Source organism: Corvus cornix, chromosome 24 (genome assembly GCF_000738735.6).
Source record: "Corvus cornix cornix isolate S_Up_H32 chromosome 24, ASM73873v5, whole genome shotgun sequence".
Taxonomy (NCBI): Eukaryota; Metazoa; Chordata; class Aves; order Passeriformes; family Corvidae; genus Corvus; species Corvus cornix.
The window spans coordinates 6,387,745-6,406,922 of record NC_046353.1 but is presented as its reverse complement, the minus strand read 5'-3'; the positions used below and the strand labels follow the sequence as shown (position 1 = coordinate 6,406,922).

General features: G+C 46.5%; 1 protein-coding gene across 1 annotated transcript in view; it reads left to right on the top strand.

Annotated features, from left to right (window-relative positions):
• The window catches only part of ARHGAP32 (Rho GTPase activating protein 32), a 176,336-nt gene that overhangs the window by 30,618 nt on the left and 126,540 nt on the right, over positions 1 to 19,178 (top strand). Inside the window, 3 exon segments of the mRNA XM_039565052.1 lie at positions 13,915 to 14,006; positions 15,054 to 15,095; positions 15,583 to 15,667. Of these exon segments, the coding sequence (XP_039420986.1) occupies positions 13,915 to 14,006; positions 15,054 to 15,095; positions 15,583 to 15,667 (219 nt within the window).

The window sequence follows — 19,178 nt, the reverse complement described above, 5'->3', positions numbered from 1 at the left end:
TACAAGAAATGAAGTTGTGAAAGAGCCTTTATATAATATTTCTCAGATGAGCCTACAAAACAGCTGTCCTCAGTCTGCATTAACTTTGGCATAAATTGATATTTGTGCTTAATATTATTTACCACACGTTACTGACCTCCTGAGTTCCTCCCATCACCTCTCCGTGAGTCCAGGAAGTTGCAGTGTGTAAAAGCACTGAGCCAGCAGCTCTCCCCCCGTCAGGCTGCTGTGCTTACAGACCCTCTGTGCCTGCTGCCTTTGTCTTCTACCTGGCTGAATTTTGTGGGGAAGCAGGATAAAAATGCTGAGATAAATACAAAAATCTTCATTTATGCACCCATTGCAACTGTGCTGACACAGAAAGGTGCCACGTGAAGCTGCCTTCACCTGACACTGGAGCTCAGGGGAATACACTCCAACAAGGACGGGAGCTGCTGGAATGAATCTGGAGAGGCCATGGAGCTGCTGCCAGGGCTGGAGCCCCTCTGCTCTGGAGCCAGCTGGGAGAGCTGGGGATGCTCACCTGGAGAGGAGAAGGCTCCAGGGAGAGCTCAGAGCCCCTTGCAGGGCCTAAAGGGGCTCCAGGAGAGCTGCAGAGGGACTGGGGACAAGGGCTGGAGGGACAGGACCCAGGGAATGGCTTCCCAGTGCCAGAGGGCAGGGCTGGATGGGAGATTGGGCAGGAATTGTTGCCTGGGAGGGTGGGCAGGCCCTGGCACAGGGTGCCCAGAGCAGCTGGGGCTGCCCCTGGATCCCTGGCAGTGCCCAAGGCCAGGCTGGGCATTGGGGCTTGGAGCAGCCTGGGACAGTGGGAGGTGTCCCTGCCCATGGCAGGGGTGGAACTGGATGATCTTTAAGGTCCCTTCAGCTCAAGCCTTTCAGTGATTCTCTATGTGCTTCTGAAAGAGTCACTTTTCCTGCGCTTTTCCAATTCTTTCAGCTCTGGAAGCCTTCAGAACATGAGTTTCTAAGCCCATGGAAGGTTTATTCCCCCCTGTGGCACCTCTGGCTGGGATCTCACGGGATCTGGGAGTTCTGTTGTCCATAACAGGGTCATGAGGTGACAGCTGGAGTCAGCTGTTACTGGTGTAGAACCAGTTTGCCTGGAAAAGGGGAACCCCTAAATTACAATTGGAAAAGTCTCCTGAATCTGTGAATTTGACAAGTGCACAAGAAGGCAGCAGCTGCAGCTGGTACCCATCACCATTTTAGGCTTATGCTGATGGAATTTTCTTAGGAAAAATGCAAACTTTAGAAAGGCACAGGGGTTGGAGCCTGTCCTATGAGGTCCTGGAAGAATCTTAGTTCTTAGGTCAGAGGGATTCTGAGATCTGTAGTATTTTCAGCATTTGGTACCAGGTAGGGAAAGTACCGTGGCTTGTGAAGGTAATAAAGGCTTTTTAATGAGGCCTCAATATATCACTGTTAAATCTGGGACATGAGTGAGGAGAAAACTATTTTTAAATGCAATTATGAATGTGTGCAGAGATTAGGGCATTGTAGGGGTTTAAAGAAAGATTTTTATGTCCTTAGCGTTTATTTCTCATTCTTTGTGCAGCACTCAGCCAGTTCTGCCCCAGGTCTTGAGTGGGGATTCTGCAAGAATAGATGCCAAAAATAGAATACAAGGGGCTTCTTTTTAAATTAGTGTTGGTTCATTGGTTGGTTTTTAATTCACAAAACATCAGGCCTGTTTCTGATGCAGGCTAACATGAATACTTCCAGGAGTTGTGGCAAAATCTGAATAAAAAGGGAACGTGGAGAACCCATTTGCTTGGCCCTGTCAGCTGTAGTGATTTCCAAATTTTTACTGAAATGATCTAATTTTAGCTTCTGAGCTATGTAGATATAATACCCTTAAACATGTTAAAATTGACATTTTGGATTTTTTTTCCTGTGCCTTTTCATGCTTTGTACGTGTATGAACCAAGGCCGCAGTTTTACAGCTGAGGTGTGGTTGGGAGCTCTGAAGTCACTGTCAGAGTTTTGTCAGACTCCTCCTGTTCTCAGATGGCTTCCCCAGCATGGAGGAAGTTTCTTGGGGGAAAAAGTGCTTTTGAACTCTGACTGCCCAGATGCAAGTTCTTTTTAAAAGTGTAAAGTTTTAACCTCTCAGGTGCAAGGGGAAGTTTTGGGAGATATGAAGCTGAAATTTTGGGGTTTTTTCTGCTATTTTTGAAGGGCTTGGACAATTCAGTAGAAATGGACTTTAGAATCATGGAATCTCCTGAGCTGGAAGGGACCCACAAGTCATTGAGTCCAACTTCTGGCCCTGCACAGGAGGGCCAAGAATCCCAGCAATCCCACCCTGTTCTGTGAGCATTGTCCAAATTCTCCATGAGCCCTGGCAGGCTCTGAGCCCGGCTTAGATGGTTCTCCACCTAACTGCTCCAGCATTTGGCTTCTGGCTCTAAGTCTGAGGGGTCACTGCCTTTCTTAAATGCTACGGAAAATGTTCCCTATGTTACCTGTAAGTCTGGAGGTTGGTTTTGTGCTGTGAAGGTCCTCAGGCTCTTGACTTGCCTGGATTAGTGAGTCAGGACTTGCTGATCTTGCAGAAACTGCAGCGTGTCTTCTGTGTCCAGCACAGCATTTCCATGTGAATTGCTGCAGCTCAGGCTGGGGAATGGGTGTAGCAGAGGTAAGGACGGGATGGAAATCCAGGGAGTGTGGACAACACAGGCACTGATCTGACACAAATGTTTTGGGACAGGCCAGCACACCAGGCAGGCTTCAGGTACAATAATATTTTGATCAAAGCAGTTCTGATCTGGCGTTGCACCAGTAACCTGTGTTTCCTTTTCAATCCACATAACTTGCCTTTCCTTGTTATTGCTGCATGAATCGAGCGTTTTTTCCCTTGTTAAGCTTTTGGCAAGGGTTTCTGTTGCTGTGTGAGGTTCTTTCTCTGCCTCTTGGTTAGAGGGGCCTTTTCATTTCACAGGCTGACTCCCAGCACGGAGCTTGTCCCTGAGAATCTTCAGAAATTGGGGCAATCACTTAATTGGCACATTGGCTTCCATTTGGGTTTGCCAATTAAATAAGTTCAATTAGTCCAGAATGGTTACTGTATTTTTGGCAGGAAGTATTAATTCATAGCAATCATTTAGTTTTCATAGGCAAGAGCAGCAATAGTTTCTGGTTACATTTACAGCCTGTACAGTGTGTGCACTCTGGCATTGCTGTGTTGAGCCAGGAGATCCAAATTATATTTTGTAAATACCTGTTTGAAAGTCTGTTTATGTACAACAAAATGAAGGAATGATTTAGGATTTGCTAAGGCTGGATCAGTGCAGTTTGTTGTGCACCATGATCACCAATTTTAATGCATCCTGTCTGGCATTTCTTTCCTAATTCTGCCTCAGCCAGGCTGCTCTTGCTGGTGCTGCTGTTCCCATGGTGCTGGGGATGCTGTTGTAGCTACTCCAGGTTCTTTCCTCCCCTGAGCTCTGGAGTCAGGATTACACTGTCATGACCCCTCCACCTCTTTCCCTCCCAGGCTGTTCCAAAGCTGATCTCTTTCTGTGCCTGCTTTGTTGTCAGATTACAGGAAATGCCACAGTTGTTTGAAATGTACTTATTTTATTTGGGGGATAAAACTTACAATTTATTTACTGTCAATCACTTTTCCCTACTCACAGCTGCTTAAAAATAAGGTGGAACATCTAGGAAGGGAAAGAAGTCTCTTATTTATAAGTGGTTATTTTTACTGGCTTTTTTTTTTTAATAAGTGTCTAGGTCTTCTTAGTTACCATAGTGCAGGGAAAAGATGGAACAGTTTTTGAAGGATTATCAATAGTTTGGTTATGCATCCCCTTCCATTCCCCACCCCATTTTAAGCCCAAGGGACAAACAAATCATGTCAGAGTTTGTCTTTCTGAAGGTTGTAGGCATTAATTTTTTTTGCCATGATTCAGCCTTCTTAATTATAAGGTGATGAATTATTCCCTGAAGATGTTGGTAATCTTTAGCCTTACTTTTTTATTTAGAGCATTCCCTACATTTCTGCCTTGCTGCACAGTATTGGTCAGTGCTGTGTTGGCGTAAGGCTGCACGATGTTTTTTGGGATTTGATCAAATACCGTGGTTGCCAGGGCACAGATTATTCATGGAATCATGGAATGTTTGGGTTGGAAGGCACCTTAGAGATCATCCAGTCCCACCCCTACCATGGGCAGGGACACCTTCCACTATCCGAGGTTGTTCCAAGCCTCAATGTCCAGCCTGGCCTTGGACACTGCCAGGGAGGAAGAGTTGGGAAGTGAATCACTGAATTAATCTCATTCAGGAGTAACCCCCCAAAGGAAGTTCAGCTTTGCTCTTTTAATCTGGATTGTTTCAGGGACTGGTACTGCACCACTGAACCAGTTACAGCTGCAATGAGGGGAGGGAGGAGAGAGTGGCTTGGGGCTGAAGGATTGGGGTGGGAGTTCAAAAGACCGGCTGTGCCTCTTCAAACCAGGCTATCACAAACCCGGCCTCAGGCCCGCAGTGCTCCTGGTGAGCCTCTTGTTTCACTAACTGCTAAAGAAATTTTAGGGTCTGCTTGTTCTTGTATTGCTCTGTGTCTTGTACTGCAACCAAATATTTGCAGCCTGAAAGCACCTGAAGCTGCTCTGTGGTGTGGATGCAGAATTCAGGGTTTAACTGTGGATTCTTGCTGTGGCACAGCATTTCCCTGGCTTTGTATGTGCTGCCCTGGCTGCTCCTGGGCTGGTCTGCACAGATCATCTGGTGTGTCTCAGGTGCACTCCCATGTAGCAATGGCTTCTTAATTTGTTTGGGTTTAATTTCTCAGTGCATGTGTTTTTATGTCTCAGTCTCTGGGTTGTTTCTTTTTCTCCATAAATATTGACCTATAGGGGGGAAAAATTCCTAATTCTTAGCTAACAACTTTATGAATGCAAGAAAACATCCTTGGTGGATGAAGGTTCTCACCGTTGGTTTCTGCAGAGTTCATGTGCTTGGGGATGTGGGGAAGAGGTCATTGTAGAATTCCAGAATGGATTTGGTTGGGATGGGCCTCAAAGCCCATCCAGTCCCACCCCGGCCATGGGCAGGGACACCTCCCACTGTCCCAGGCTGCTCCCAGCCCCAGTGTCCAACCTGGCCTTGGGCACTGCCAGGGATCCAGGGGCAGCCCCAGCTGCTCTGGGCACCCTGTGCCAGGGCCTGCCCACCCTCCCAGGCAACAATTCCATCCCAATATCCCATCCAGCCCTGCCCTCTGGCACTGGGAAGCCATTCCCTGTGTCTTGTCCCTCCAGCCCTTGTCCCCAGTCCCTCTCCAGCTCTCCTGGAGCCCCTTTAGGCCCTGCAAGGGGCTCTGAGGTGTCTCTGGAGCCTTCTCCTCTCCAGGTGAGCACCCCCAGCTCTCCCAGCCTGGCTCCAGAGCAGAGGGGCTCCAGCCCTGGCAGCAGCTCCATGGTCTTTATTCACTTTCCCAGCTCTTGTCGCATCAAGTGTCCTGTTCTGACCTCACCTGAGTGTCACCAGGTCATTTCTGGAGAGCAGTGTCACCTCACATTTCCAGCATGTGTCACCTTTCCTGGTGGGAAGGCAGGACTGAGGAGTCCTGCCCAGTTTGTGCAGCCTGGTGTGTGATCCCAGGCTGAGCTTTCCCCACACCCTTGGACAGAGTTAATGAAGCCACTCTTTGTTGTGCTGGTCAGAAGTTTATGGACAGTGGATGGTGTAAATTGCATGCTGCAGGCAGACACATTCCTCACATTGCTGTGTTGTTCCAGGGCTTTGGGCAGGGAGTGCAGGGGATCCCAGTTTTGTGCTCATGCCATTGGAGACAGCTCTTTTCTGTAAACAAAAGCTGAGCCCACGTTGGCTTAACACACAGAAATATGAATTCCTGTTAATTGTACTGACTCAGATGCTGGGGTTGAACGTCAGGCTGCGTTTTTTCCACCTTCCCCATCTTGCTGCTGCTGCACTGGGACAACTCCTGAGTTGCTAATCCGATTTATACCTATAACATAATATCACTCTGTTATTTGCATAATCACTGGCTGTGGCCAGGGGACTTACCAGAGTGGGATTTCCTTGTTTGAGCCTGAATCCATCTCTGTTGGGTTTTGTATGATGAGAAATTGCTTTCCACCATAACAACCCAAAGGTCCAAATTGTCCTTTTATATCCAAGCCATAATTAGGAACCCCTCCTCCCTCTGTGCATCAAGCAGTAGCTGGGATCTTTGGGGTCTTTTTTTACCATCAAGAAAGTGGAATCAAAAGTATTGTTCTCGTTGGATGTTCTATTTTCTGTGGCTTTTCTCTGTAGTTTATTTTGTAGGCTGTACGGAAGCAGGACTCTAACCCTGGCTGCCTTTCCCACGCATATCATATGTGGGATTTTTGTTCTTAAAGAAAGTACATTCCTGAGGCACTCTGCCATTGTGTGAGGCTGTGTACTGTACCCTGCAGCTCCTGGGCCCGGGGCTTTGGGAATGGAAATCAGGCTTCACTATGGGAATGTCAGATCCAAACTCAGGGCTGTTGGGGAGTTATCATGCTAATGCTGCCCTCAGTAGCTGACCATTCACTTGTGCTTGGTTGCATCTGTTTTAGCCCCTAAAACTGTGGATTCTGTGAAGGAAAACACAAGTGTGGGACTGTTTGGCTGGGAATCACCAGCACCCCTTGGGTGCATTGGATTCACATGCAGAGAATCAGCAAAAATCCAAAATCCGTGTATGTCTTTGAGGCTCACTGGGGAAATGTTGCCATGGCACAAAGTCAAGCTGCTGTGCAGAGGTGAATGTTGGTCACAGTGACAGTGGCAGTGCCAAAGGAGGTGCTCAGAGCTGCCAAGCTGCTTGTTTGATGTCTTGGATTCCACTTCAGTGGTTTCATATGGGAGCTGGAGGTTTTACTGCATATCCATGAGCTGCAGATCTTTATTTGAAAACACAGTAGACAAATAGTTAAGAGTTTGTTCTTTGCTCATTCCAGGCTGATCCTTTAAACTATGGTAAATGGATGCCCTGGGCTAACTCCTGTGTGATGCAAAGTCTTAGGAATGAGAGGTTTCCCTGAATTTGCCAGCTCATGGCAATGCTTTAAAGTGTTGGGGTTTTTTTGTTTAGCTTTTTCTTATCCCCCCCCCTCCCCTTTTAGTGCAGATGCTGGGAGTAGAAAAAGCACATTCTGTGCGGTCCTTTAAAAAAAAAGAGAATTCCCTTTTATACATGCCATGCAGTTGGAGCAATTCGGAATTGGGAACGTGGAAAACGGAATTAAAAGTTCTAAGCTCACAAAATGATACACATTGAAATGTCTTTATTGAATGCAGATTTCTTAGATATGGGATTAAGAATGTGCATTGCCAATGTTCAAAGTTTCCCCTGTAAGCACTTGTCATTTTTTCACTCCTGTCCTCTATCCTGTTATCTCAGTTGCCATGAGATTTTAAAGGCATCTCTGGCTGGGTGAGTGTTTCTCCACATTCCACAATCCCCAGACTGAGATCTAAATTAAAAAGTCAGTACTGCCCCTAATTACTTGAGCCATCCTGGCCTTGAGCTCTGCACCAAAAGCACCCCTCCAGCCAGAAAGGATGTTTGCACTAAGGAAGGAGCTAAGTGATGACTTTAATTGAAAAAAAATTTACAAAATTTAAAAGGTTCCAGTGTTTCTCACTCTGAAAAACATCCTTGTGCTGGGTGTTATTGAATGTGCCTGTGCTGCACTCTGCTGATGAGAACATGAACAGCACAGGATTAATCCTTAAAATCACAGAATCACAGGATGGTTTATGTTGGAAGGAACCTTAAAGCCCATCAAGTTCTACCCCCTGCCATGGGTGGGGACACTTTCCACTGTGCCAGGCTGCTCCAAGCCCCATCCAGCCTGGCCTGGAACACTTCCAGGGATGGGGAGACCACAGCCTTCCTGGTCAATTAAGAAGTGCAGGATTGGAGTGGGATATTTAATGTTATTTTTAACTTCTCTGGTAAAGCTGCTGTAGTATAATAAGCACATATTTTTGTTTAAGATGTCATTGTCAGACCTGGGTGCCTGAGCTGGGTGTTGCTTCTTTGTTTTAAATGTGTCCAATATCTTAAGCAGCTCTGAAAAATGTAGCTGCAATGTGCTAACGTGACAGAGCCATGCTGTATTTGTTTTATATTTTAATTTGGTTCCACTAAATGAATCCATGGAAAGTGGTAACATGAAGAACTTGGCAAGTGTTTGCATTTCTATCATATTGCCCCTGTACCTCTGACGTTTTGGGGTGAATGTTGTCTCTTCATCCATTCCCACATATTTCTGCCATTCAAAACAGTGTTGTAGCCTTGATGTGCTCAGTACATCTCAATCCTTTTAGGGATAAATGCTGCAGAATTGGGACCTTTCCTTTGGAGTTAATTGGAGCAGCTTGGACATGGTGACTTGCAGTTTAGTGAAGCATTTTCCCTTTCCTTTGTTGACTTCTTTATTGTGGAGAACAGGGTAGTTGTTGCAACATCTGAAGGAAGAGCAGAGAGAAACATCTCTCCCCGGAGTGTGTTAAAGGCTGTGCGGTGGAAGCTGAGATGGCCAAATTTCTTCCTTCGTTGTGCTCCAGGCGAATTCCTGGGCAGTGATTCCTGAGAGCAGGACGGGGCTGCAGGCACCTTCTACCTCTGGGAGCAGGGATTTTTGTGGGACACTTTCTTTTTAGTGCTGCAGAGCAAACTCTCTGAAGGAGTGGATGCTGAGCCAGCTGTGTAGTGAGTTGGTACCCAGAATCTGGGGTAGCTGTTGATGTCCTTGGATGTGAGCTCCCACTTCAGGCCTCTTCATTCCTCCTCGTGCCAAGGGAAGAAATTACTGCTTCCTACAGAGCAATGACTTCTCCTGAAACAACATTTCTGTTCCCTGCTGTTCTCCAGCAAAAAAGTAAAACTGAAACAAAGCTTTGGGTTTTTTGAGAGCTCTGAAGGGTGTTTGGGTTTTTTTCCTCTCTTTGTATTTTTTTCCCTCCAAGAAAATTGAGGGGAAATGAAGATGATGTAAAGGAAAGACTGTCATGGAAACCAGGCAGCACTTAGAGTCAGCTCTGCTGTTTTTAGAAACACGGCCATGTGCTGACAGAATCCAGAGCAATCTGGTCCCTCCAAACTGGTTTTGGTGAGAGACTGACAGTGGAAAGATGAATAAATGTTAGTGCCTGTTTAATAGTTATTCTTGTTTCCTGATAACCTTGGATTAAATTCCTGCTTTCAGAAATCCCACCTGGATTCAGCCACCTGCCGAGGTGTATCTGTGCTGCCTCCTCAGGGGTCTTTCTGTTGTCCTGTGGAAAACCAGCTGTGGGATTACGGTGGGATTCCAGGGTTTCTTGTGCATCCCAGAGTAAGTCAGAGGCAGCAGGAGGAGGGCTGTGGATTCTGCACTGGTTCAATATTCTCCCCTGTGGAGGATACCAAGGTGGAAACTTCATCACGTTGTGTTCACTGGACTGTTGTGTTGGGTTTTACCTGTATTTTCAGATTGTGTTACGTCTCTGCATGTGAGTGAGACAGGTTGACATGTTTTCTGATAAATGCAAGGAGACTTTTTAGGAGAAAATCCTTTCTTATTATGCAGTGGAATCGTTAGATATAAATTATTTATGACTAAGGTTTTGTGTGCTAGAGAGCACAAAGCTGAAGTTTTCTAAATCATGTCTATAAATAAAAAGACTAGAAATTTCAGATGCTTAAAGCCAAACAGCCTGATTTGTGAGAGCTCTTGGATTCCCAGGGAGTTTAGGAGCAACACTTGAATGTATCCAGAGAAGGGAATGGAGCTGGGAAGGGGCTGGAGCCTCAGGAGCAGCTGAGGGAGCTGGGAAAGGGGCTCAGCCTGGAGCAAAGGAGGCTCAGGGGGGACCTTGTGGCTCTGCACAAGTCCCTGACAGGAGGGGGCAGCCGGGGGGGTCGGGCTCTGCTGCCAGGGAACAGGGACAGGAGGAGAGGGAACGGCCTCAGGCTGGGCCAGGGGAGGCTCAGGGTGGATATTGGGGAAAATTTCTTCCTGGAAAGGGCTGTCCAGCTCTGGCACAGCTGCCCAGGTCAGGGCTGGAGTCACTGTCCCTGGAAGTGTTAAAAAATGTGTAGATATGGAACCTTAGGACATGGTTTAGTGGTGAACACAGTGGTGGCAGTGAGTAATGATCTTGATCTTAAAGGCCCTTCCCACCCTGAAGGATTCTGTGATCCTGTGATCCACGGGAGGGCTGGACAGGCAGACAGGCGTTCTTCCTCCTCCCTGGAGGAAGGGTTTAGTGGGATCTCCCTGCCTGGCAATCCCTGCCGGTGTCTGTGACAAAATACTGAGTTTCTGCAATATTGTCTCAACTGCTACTGATCCAAGTGCAGCTTTAGGAAGGAGAATTCCTTGGTTCAGGGCAAGCTGGTGAAGTGGTGTCGCTCCAAAGCCTTCCCTGCAAAGGTAAGAGACTGAGGTTCCTGATAAATCAATTCACTGAGTTCTGGTTTGAGCTCTAATTTGTTTACCAAGTTTTGGACCGGAGCAGATTGATACAGCATAACACTCAGCTGTGAAAATGGGGCTAAACAATTTGCATAAACAGATTTGCTCTGCAATTACCAGGTTTCCTCAGCACAGCGATGCGTAGAGAATAGGGAAGTGAGAAGCCACTGATGATGCCAGGTAGCTAATTTTCAGATGTAAATAATCCAACTGTTTCAAAATGATTTTTTAAATTAAATTACTGTGACACAAAGCACAAAAGATGACAAATCTCATTTGGAGGGTTTTGTTTGTGTTTCGAGGGGAGAGTAACCTGCATGCTGCATGCCAAGTTTTGCATCAAAACAGGTGCAAAATAGTGAATAAAGTCTATTTTATGTAGCTGTGTATCTCTGGTTTGAATGGAAAGGAGTTGTGGCTATTTAGAAGTAATACAGTTCCTAAAATTGCAGTAAGTTTCTTTTTTGGTATCTGCCTCTTCACCAAGTTTCTTTCTGGTGTTGGTACCTCTTAATAAGGATTTGAGCTTGCACAGGTTCTGTGCTCTTACTCACCTTTCTGTGCTTTTGCCTCACCTGTGAGCCTTGGAGAGATCGTTATTCTGCAGCACAGTGCATGGAGCTCAAGTCTAATTGGAAAAGCCCTTGGAGTTAATTACTGCTTTGCATCTCACTGTTGTCCAGTTAACTGGATGCAGGAAATGGGAGAGGCAGAGATCCAGCTCGATTTGGACATAGCTCCACTGGGAAGGAGAGGATAATACAACTTTTCCAAGAGAGGTGCTGGCATTTCGGGCTCCTGGAGGTGTGAGTTTTGCCTACGCTGCTTTGAGTCAGATCCAGGGAGCTCTCTGCCCACTGCTGCAAACTGGCTTGAAGCCCACGTTTTCTGTCAGATTGTTTATCCATTTTTGTATCCCACCAGCTCTTACTGCTGATGGAGAAGAAAAATTACTTTTCTTCCTACAGAAATTCTGTTCCTTAGAAAGTTAAGCAAGCACATCCAGCTTGGCCTAAAAGCAGCTTATTGGAATGACACATTTATTCTTGTAATTAGTTATTTTCTTATGTAAAAGACCTGTAAGGTTTATTAAATTGATGATCCTCTTAATTCACAATGAGACTCTCAAGTGTCTTATTACATCCTGAAGTGATTGTGTGCTCAGTAAGTCAGTCAGCCCAGGGTAGGTCTATTTAAGTGTACAAATACTGTTCGTGTTTTCCTCTGCTGAGCCGCTGTGCCTGTTGTGCAGAGCTGTGGGACAGTGGGGTCAGGGCTGTGGGAGGTGCAGCTGGGAGAGTGGCTGACCTGGACTCAGGTTTATTCAGTGCTCAAAGGGTGGAGCTCTCTCAGAGCAGATTTTCCAAGGGCAGTGCTGGAAACACCAGGAGCTGGATGGGTGCAGCTGCTGGTGGGTGGCTGCAGGTGTCGGGGTGTTCATCTCCTCAGAGCCAGGCTCATCCTGGAGCCCTGTGTCCAGGGGAATGGGGGCTCCTGCTTGGCTTTGTCCAGAGGAGGCACCAGGATGATCGATCAGGGGGATGGAGCCAGCTCTGCTGTGAGAAGAGGCTGAGAGAATTGGGATTGTTCAGCCTGGAGAAGAGAAACTTCAGGGTGACCTAATTGTGGCCTTCCAGAGCTTGAAGGGTCTGAGAAGGAGGATGGAGAGAGACTGTGGACAAGGACCTGGAGTGACAGGACAAGGGGGAATGGATTTAAACTGACAGAGTTGGATGGGATGTTAGGAAGGAACTGTTCCCTGGGAGGGTGGGCAGGCCCTGGCACAGGGTGCCCAGAGCAGCTGTGGCTGCCCCTGGATCCCTGGCAGTGCCCAAGGCCAGGTTGGACACTGGGGCTGAGAGCAGCCTGGGATGGTGGGAGGTGTCCCTGCCCATGCGACTGGATGGGCTTTAATGTCCCTTCCCAGCTGAACCACTCCAGGATTCTCCTCCCATGTCTGAAGCAGGGGAATGGACCCGAAGTACCAGAGTGTCCCTGGTGACTGTAGCAGGACCCTCACATGGATAACGTTGTTGCAGCCTCACCCCTGTGCCTGTCTGGGGTTCAGTGGGATGAATCCCTTTCTCTCTGGCATTGCTCTGGTTGATGAAAACGAGCAGGAGAATGCCGTGGACTTACTGCAGTCCTTGGTGATGTGAAGCTCAGGTACAGGTGACCCATGTCAGGGTGAAATGGGAGCTTCAGGGAGGGGTGACAGAAATTGTCCTGGTGTTCATCCCACACATGGGCTGTCAGCTTGGGTTGTGCTGGTCCAACTGTAAAGCTTTGGGGGTGGAGACCAATTTCTCCATATTTCACACTGCAGAGTGCAGCTGTGTTCTGTTGTCAGTCACAGCTTTGGGATGGATCCAGCTGTTCAGATCTGCTGCTGGACCAGCTCAGAACCACTGGGACTGATGTAGCATCAGGACAATCACCTGTTTGCTGCTGTCGTTAGGAAAGGGATTTGATGGAATGCCTTTTGGTTCCAGGCCTGTAAGGGAGGTAACACTGAAGTGCCCTTCTTCCTCTTGGTTCAGCATTCACTCTTTGCGACATTATTCATGTTTTTAGTGCATTGTATAAAGCAGAAGAAGCTCATTCAGCTGGTGTCACCCACATCGCTGATGGGCAGTGTCTGGCCAGGATTAGGGTTTGTTTTTCTCCTCCTGCTCTGTGAAGTCTCTGCTGATCTTGCTGTTTGATCACTGCTCTCTCCATAAAAGCCTCACTGAACCCCCTCATTCCTCTGGATCACAGTGGGAGAAAACCGTGGAGCCGAGTGTTTGTGTCCCTTGTGATGGAGAATTCAACCCCAGCAGAGCTCATGACTTAGAAAAGGCAGCTGGAAGAAGGAAGGGATGGGAAGGTATGACAGAACAGAAAGGAGGGTGTTTGGAGTTCTGGCCTCACAGAAGTAAATGAATTTTAGTGATTAAGGAATTTTAATATCCTCAAGCACTTAAACCAATAGCTTCAAACATCTATTTTGGAAGTTCACCTCCCACATATAAGCAGCTCTGTCATTAACTTGTTTTCCACTGTGTGAGCAATCCAGCTTTTTGCAGTGCCTCTGCCTGAGTCTAAATGCACAGATATCTGGAAATCAGGTACTTAATGAGGAGTCCAAGTGTGGAGTTTGTGAATATCTATTTCACTCCCACCTCTGAAAATCTCTGCTTTAGAAAGCCGAAGTAGCAATGAATTAAACACTGGATTTCACAGTTATAGCAAGGGTTAGCAAGGCTTGGGGCAGGAAGGGATTGTCACCTCCCTGATGCCCATCCCAGGGGTCAGTTTTCCCTGGTTAAAAGGCAGAATTCAACTTGAGCACACTGAGGTTTGTACTCCCGTGCAGAACAGAGGGGCTCCTGCTCAGCAGGCAGAGTCCAGAGCTTGCAGCCCTGTTTTAACTGCTGTGCTTTTCCTGTCTCCTTCCCTGCAGGCCAGAGGAGCCGACATTCCGGACATCCCGGGGGAGCTGCCGCTCCGCTCCTGCGGCAGCACGGCCAGCATGAAAGTGAAGAATGTGAAAAAGTAAGAGCAGAGTTTGGTGCTTTTCGTGTCTTTCCTGGGCTTCTGGTTGCTGTGCTGAGTTTTAGCTGTTGTGCTGCAGTGCAGGGCATTCAGCAACAATTTGTGATGGTGGATCTTCAGCAGTGCAACCAAAATCCGTGTGGAACAAAGGCAGTTTGAGCTAATGGAACCTAAAACTGGGCATGAGAACTTTTGCTGGCTCTCTCTCCTCTTTCTGGCCATAGAGACAAATCTAGGTAGAGTTTTGAACCTCACTGTTGCAGTGTTTTTAATTTTCTTTTGTGATTCTTCCTGAAAGTGATTACTAAAAAAAACCCCACAATAGAACATATATAGAGAAAAATCTCGAAAGAAGCCCAGGCAATGTGTAAATGAGATAATTTTCCCTGTCTCCTTATGCTCTGGAAAGCTAAACCAGGACAAGTGGGTGGCTTAGATGTATCTTTTATCTGATATTTTTTTCTCTTTTCTTTTTGCGTTCTGCCCTCTGTAACTTCATTTGAATGGATTTTGCACAGTTTTCCCTTCTGAGGGATATTTTTTCTTCCCTGATCTCACAGTTTGTTTTTTTTCCTGTGGGCTCATGCTGTATTTCTGTCTCTGCTTGTCTCCCAGAGACTATAAACCAAGTCATTATGCTTGCAGCAATGGGGATCAGAAATAATCAATATTGCTTGGCTAAAAATGCTGACTTGAGGAGCAGAACTCCCCGAGATTGATGGATCTGAGCCTTCAGCTCACTCCTCTAGTGCTCCGCTGAGAGGGAAATGGCTCTTTGTTCCAGTGCTGAGCAGCCAGATGCTGCATCTCACTTCCCACTTGTATTCCCGTGGGAAGAGGGAGCTAGATAATGACAATCTCATTGGCTCACCACCAGGAATATCTATAGGAGTCTATAATAGCTTCAGTAGAAGCAGGAGCATGTTGCAGAGCCAGAGGAGCTCCCCGGCAGCCACCAGTGTGACTGGAGACACTTGGGAATAATTATGCCTGACTTTTGAATTTTCAAAAGGCAAAGGATAAATAGAGTTTGTTCTGCACCCTCAGATACATCCCCCCGGGACTGATGGGCTGTGATGCCTTTCACAGGTAAAGTTCTGCTTTCCTCGTGTCTCGTGTAAGGCTGTGGGTGTGCATTTGTGAGGTGCAGCTGCTTGTCCCTGCTCCGTGTCCGGAATCCTGCGGGATGTGGTGCTGCTGGAATGTCACACACGGCTCTGTAGGGCTGCAGTGGGATGTGGTGCTGCTGGAATGTCACACACGGCTCTGTAGGGCTGCAGTGGGATGTGGTGCTGCTGGAATGTCACACATGGCTCTGTAGGGCTGCAGTGGGATGTGGTGCTGCTGGAATGTCACACATGGCTCTGTAGGGCTGCAGTGGAAAAGCCACTTGGCATTTCAGCTTTCCTTTCGCACTCGGTTCCTTTCCCCCTGTTTTGGTGCATCACATCAACAAATCCCTGTGTTCCCTTGGCTTTAGGATGAGAAAGTTGTTGTTGTTTTGTATCAGTACCTGTGGTTTATCTCTGCTGAGTGATCTGCATCCATCTGATGGTGTGCTCTTGGTGTGCTCCAGGTTATCCTTTACAAAGGGGCACTTCCCGAAGATGGCTGAGTGTGCACATTTCCACTACGAAAACGTGGACTTTGGCAACATACAGGTGAGTCTTGGATTTCTTTTATACACAAAACACCTTGTGCTTCCTGCTGGCTGACCCGGTGGGGAGGCGTAGAAGGACCTCACTGAGGCTTATTTGGTTTGTTGCCAAATGTTTAGTGATAAGAAGTTAAAGCTGTAGAGACTTTATTTGGAATTGCTTCCATGTGCTGGGGCAGAAGCTGCACTCAGTCATATGGAGCTCTCCTTTGAGCTTGGAGATGTTTTATTTCCACTGGATTTGGCTGATGTCACTGTTTTAAGACTGTATCAGACATTCATTCTTGAGTCATCTGTAATCACCGCATGCGTATTTTTGGTTTGCGTGTGTGTGTGATTAAACAATTGTGTGAATGTATTTATGTAAATATAAATAAATCAAATTTACCCCTTCCCTTAGCTCTGCATTGTGCATTGCAGCAGCTGTGTCATCAAAATACCAGAAACTGCTCGTCAGCCTGAGCTGCATTTCTGCAAGTGTGCAGGCTTTGCTCCTCTGTGATCCCTCCCTCAGGAATACAGGCAGAAGCATTTTCCAGGGAGGGCTGACACCCAGGAGTTTCTCACAAACAGGATGCATTTTGTTCTGCACTTAGAGGAGCAGGAATGCCTCCAGCATCTGCCAGCCTTGTAGCCAAAAGGAGGTTACAACCTTTTCATTTGTAAAACATTTCCTGTAATACTGAGTGAATTATTTACAGCCTTTCATGCTGCTGTACTTGACACTTTTGCAAGCAGAATTATGCAGCTGGGTTTTTTCTCTGTCTCTGTAAAATTCCGGCTGGGAAGGAGCTTGGGTCCTGTTTGTGGCTGGGATCTGCTGTTGCTCACACGTGGTGGCTCTGGGTGGATTGGTTCTGGTGTTGTGGGCTCTGCAGAGCCAGTGACACAAAATACTGGGCACGAAATAGATTGCAGAGAGCTCAGTTCCCGTGGGGGTCCCTGGGAAATGGGCAAACAGGAGCAGTCCTCACTCTGCTGAAAGCTCTTTATTTTCATTTTCTGTAGGAGCAGCAGGACTGATCCATGTCCCTGCTCTCTGTCTCCTGGTAATTTGCTGATTCGACAGAACTAATTTTTCAGTCATTCTGGAGAGGAGTTTTATGTTGGAGCAGGTCTGTGTCCACACAGGTGTGGTTTTTACATCCTGTGCTCCTCTGAGCTCTCCATATATCATCCAGGGATGTTCAGCACAATGTGCAGCTGGAGAGGGAGCACAAGCTGTGCATGGCACATCCTTTTGATGGCCAGCAATTAGTTCTTCTGTGGGTTTAAGCATTTCCTGGAATGTTTTCGGGAGGGCAGGGCAGACGTGCAGGGTTCATTTTTACGTTTGTGAGAGGCAGAAGCAAAATCAGGTAATGCATCCTTTCCAGGTTTTCCTGGAGCGCGTTCTAGTGGGAAATTCCCACATGCAGGAGTGGTTTAGCACTGCTTTTTTGTGGTGTCACTGCTGCTCCTGCAGCTTTCCCTGCTCCTACTCTGTGGTCCCCTGGCACAACCAGACCAGAGGCTGTAACCAGAGGAGGTCTTCCTGAAAAACAGAAATTGTGGAAGGATGTAGCACAGGAAATAAAAATGGTATTGGTTATTGAGCTGTTACTGGTTATCTCAGCCCTGAGCTGTTATCTATGTCTGTGCTATGAAACCAGGAAGAAAACAGGGGCTGGTGGCAGCATGAGAAGAACTGCCATAAAATTGAGACTCTGTGTGTGTTGTAGGGTCAGTGCTCTGTTTCCACCACATCTGAAAAGCCCTACCTATTTAGCTATTTGTGTACCTACAGCAAGATCTGTGCCTAAATAAGGTGACTCAGGCCCTCTGTGTCTCTCACTGCTTCCTTTTCCTAAGCAAGGTTTCTGATAAATCCCCACAGTGTCAGGACTTCTTTATATGGTGAAAAATCTCTTTGAGAGCAAGAGCTTTGCTGCTGAAATGCAAAAAGATAAAGCATTGCAGCACTTCCCTAGAATGCCAGTATTAATGGTAAAATAAATGAAAGCTGTTAATACAACAGCAGTATTAGTTGGGAGATTTAAAAATAGGTTCACACAGGGCTCATGCATTTTAATCAAGTTGGAGGCTCCTTTGTGCTCCCAAGGTAGAACAGAGAATAGCAGTGGGCTGGAGTGATGGGAAGTGACAGCTTGGCACCTAATAGAGAATTACTGAGTTGCATCTGAGGGGTGGTGGGTGTAAACTGCTTTCAAAATCTATTCACTGTTAGAAATTTGCATAGGAGAAATACAGTATTATCTGTCCGTGTCAGGAATTGTGTAATGCTGTCTATTAACAGCCTGGCCGAATTTCAGGTTGTTTTGTAACGTTTATGCACTTATAATATGGTCTCATGGTGCAGGAGGTATTAATAGCCTGGCATTTCACCTCATGAGATCATTTTAAATTAAATTGCTGAGAGGTATAAAAAGGGATTTATCCTTGCACCGTGCTAGTGAGGCTGGCTGCATTTTGGGGGGCTTTTTCTCTTCAGAAATCTCCTGCCACGCTGCTTCCAACAGCAAGATCTTACCCATAGCTGTGGCTGGCTGGCCAGGCACGTGTGGCATCCCAGGAAATTGCTGGTTACCAGGCAAAGGCAGTGATGTCAAAGCTGCACCGACAGGTTCAGCCTCACAGATTGCATCAGTGCCCAAAATTCACTGGCATTTTGCTAAAATACCTTGTGTTCATTGCTGTGTTTACTTTAAGGGCTGCATCACTGATTTTTAGTTTATAGTGAAAAGCCAGGTTCTGCCTCAGATGTGTTTTAGTCTGACATGGGATCAATGTTCAGAACTGTGGTTCAACCTCTTCATGGTCTGTCTCTGGAGGAGATGCAATGTTTCTTCTCAATTTACCTTTTTCTTAATTTAGCTTCTTCTCAGTAAATAATACAAGGTATCTGCCCTTTAACTTTTTTGACCTGGTTCCCACTGATTGAACACGCTGGTGGTAAGTCTACGTAAACATGTCTGTACAAACAGAAGGTCATTTCCAAGTGGTTAAATTGCATTTGTGCAGAAGAGTCTGTAATTACACCTGGGAAATGGTAAAAATGCACACTGTCCAACAGCAGCACTTTGCATGTAGCAAGTGCAAACTTTGTTTTATATCTGTTGGTTTTCTATCAGATTTATGAGTAAATAACTGAAAAAAACTCACAAAACTCTGTAGGATCTATTGAGGCAGCTTCAAATTCACCAAGTTTAAACATGTGAGATAGAGTCCCATATCCTTTTGTTTGCATTAAGAACTGACTCTAGACTGAGACAGAGTTAAATTTCTTCTATAATTTAAGAAGATATTAATGTAATTCGATCACTTTATGCTAAAAAACGATATGCTCCAGGTCTCCAGGAGTGTTTGGACAACGCTCTCAGGGGTGCACAGGGTGGGATTGTTGGGGTGTCTGTGCAGGGCCAGGAGCTGGGCTGGATGATCCCTGTGGTCTCTCCCAACCCAGGATATTCTGTGATTCTATGAAATACGGTTTTACTTTACTTAATGCTATACGC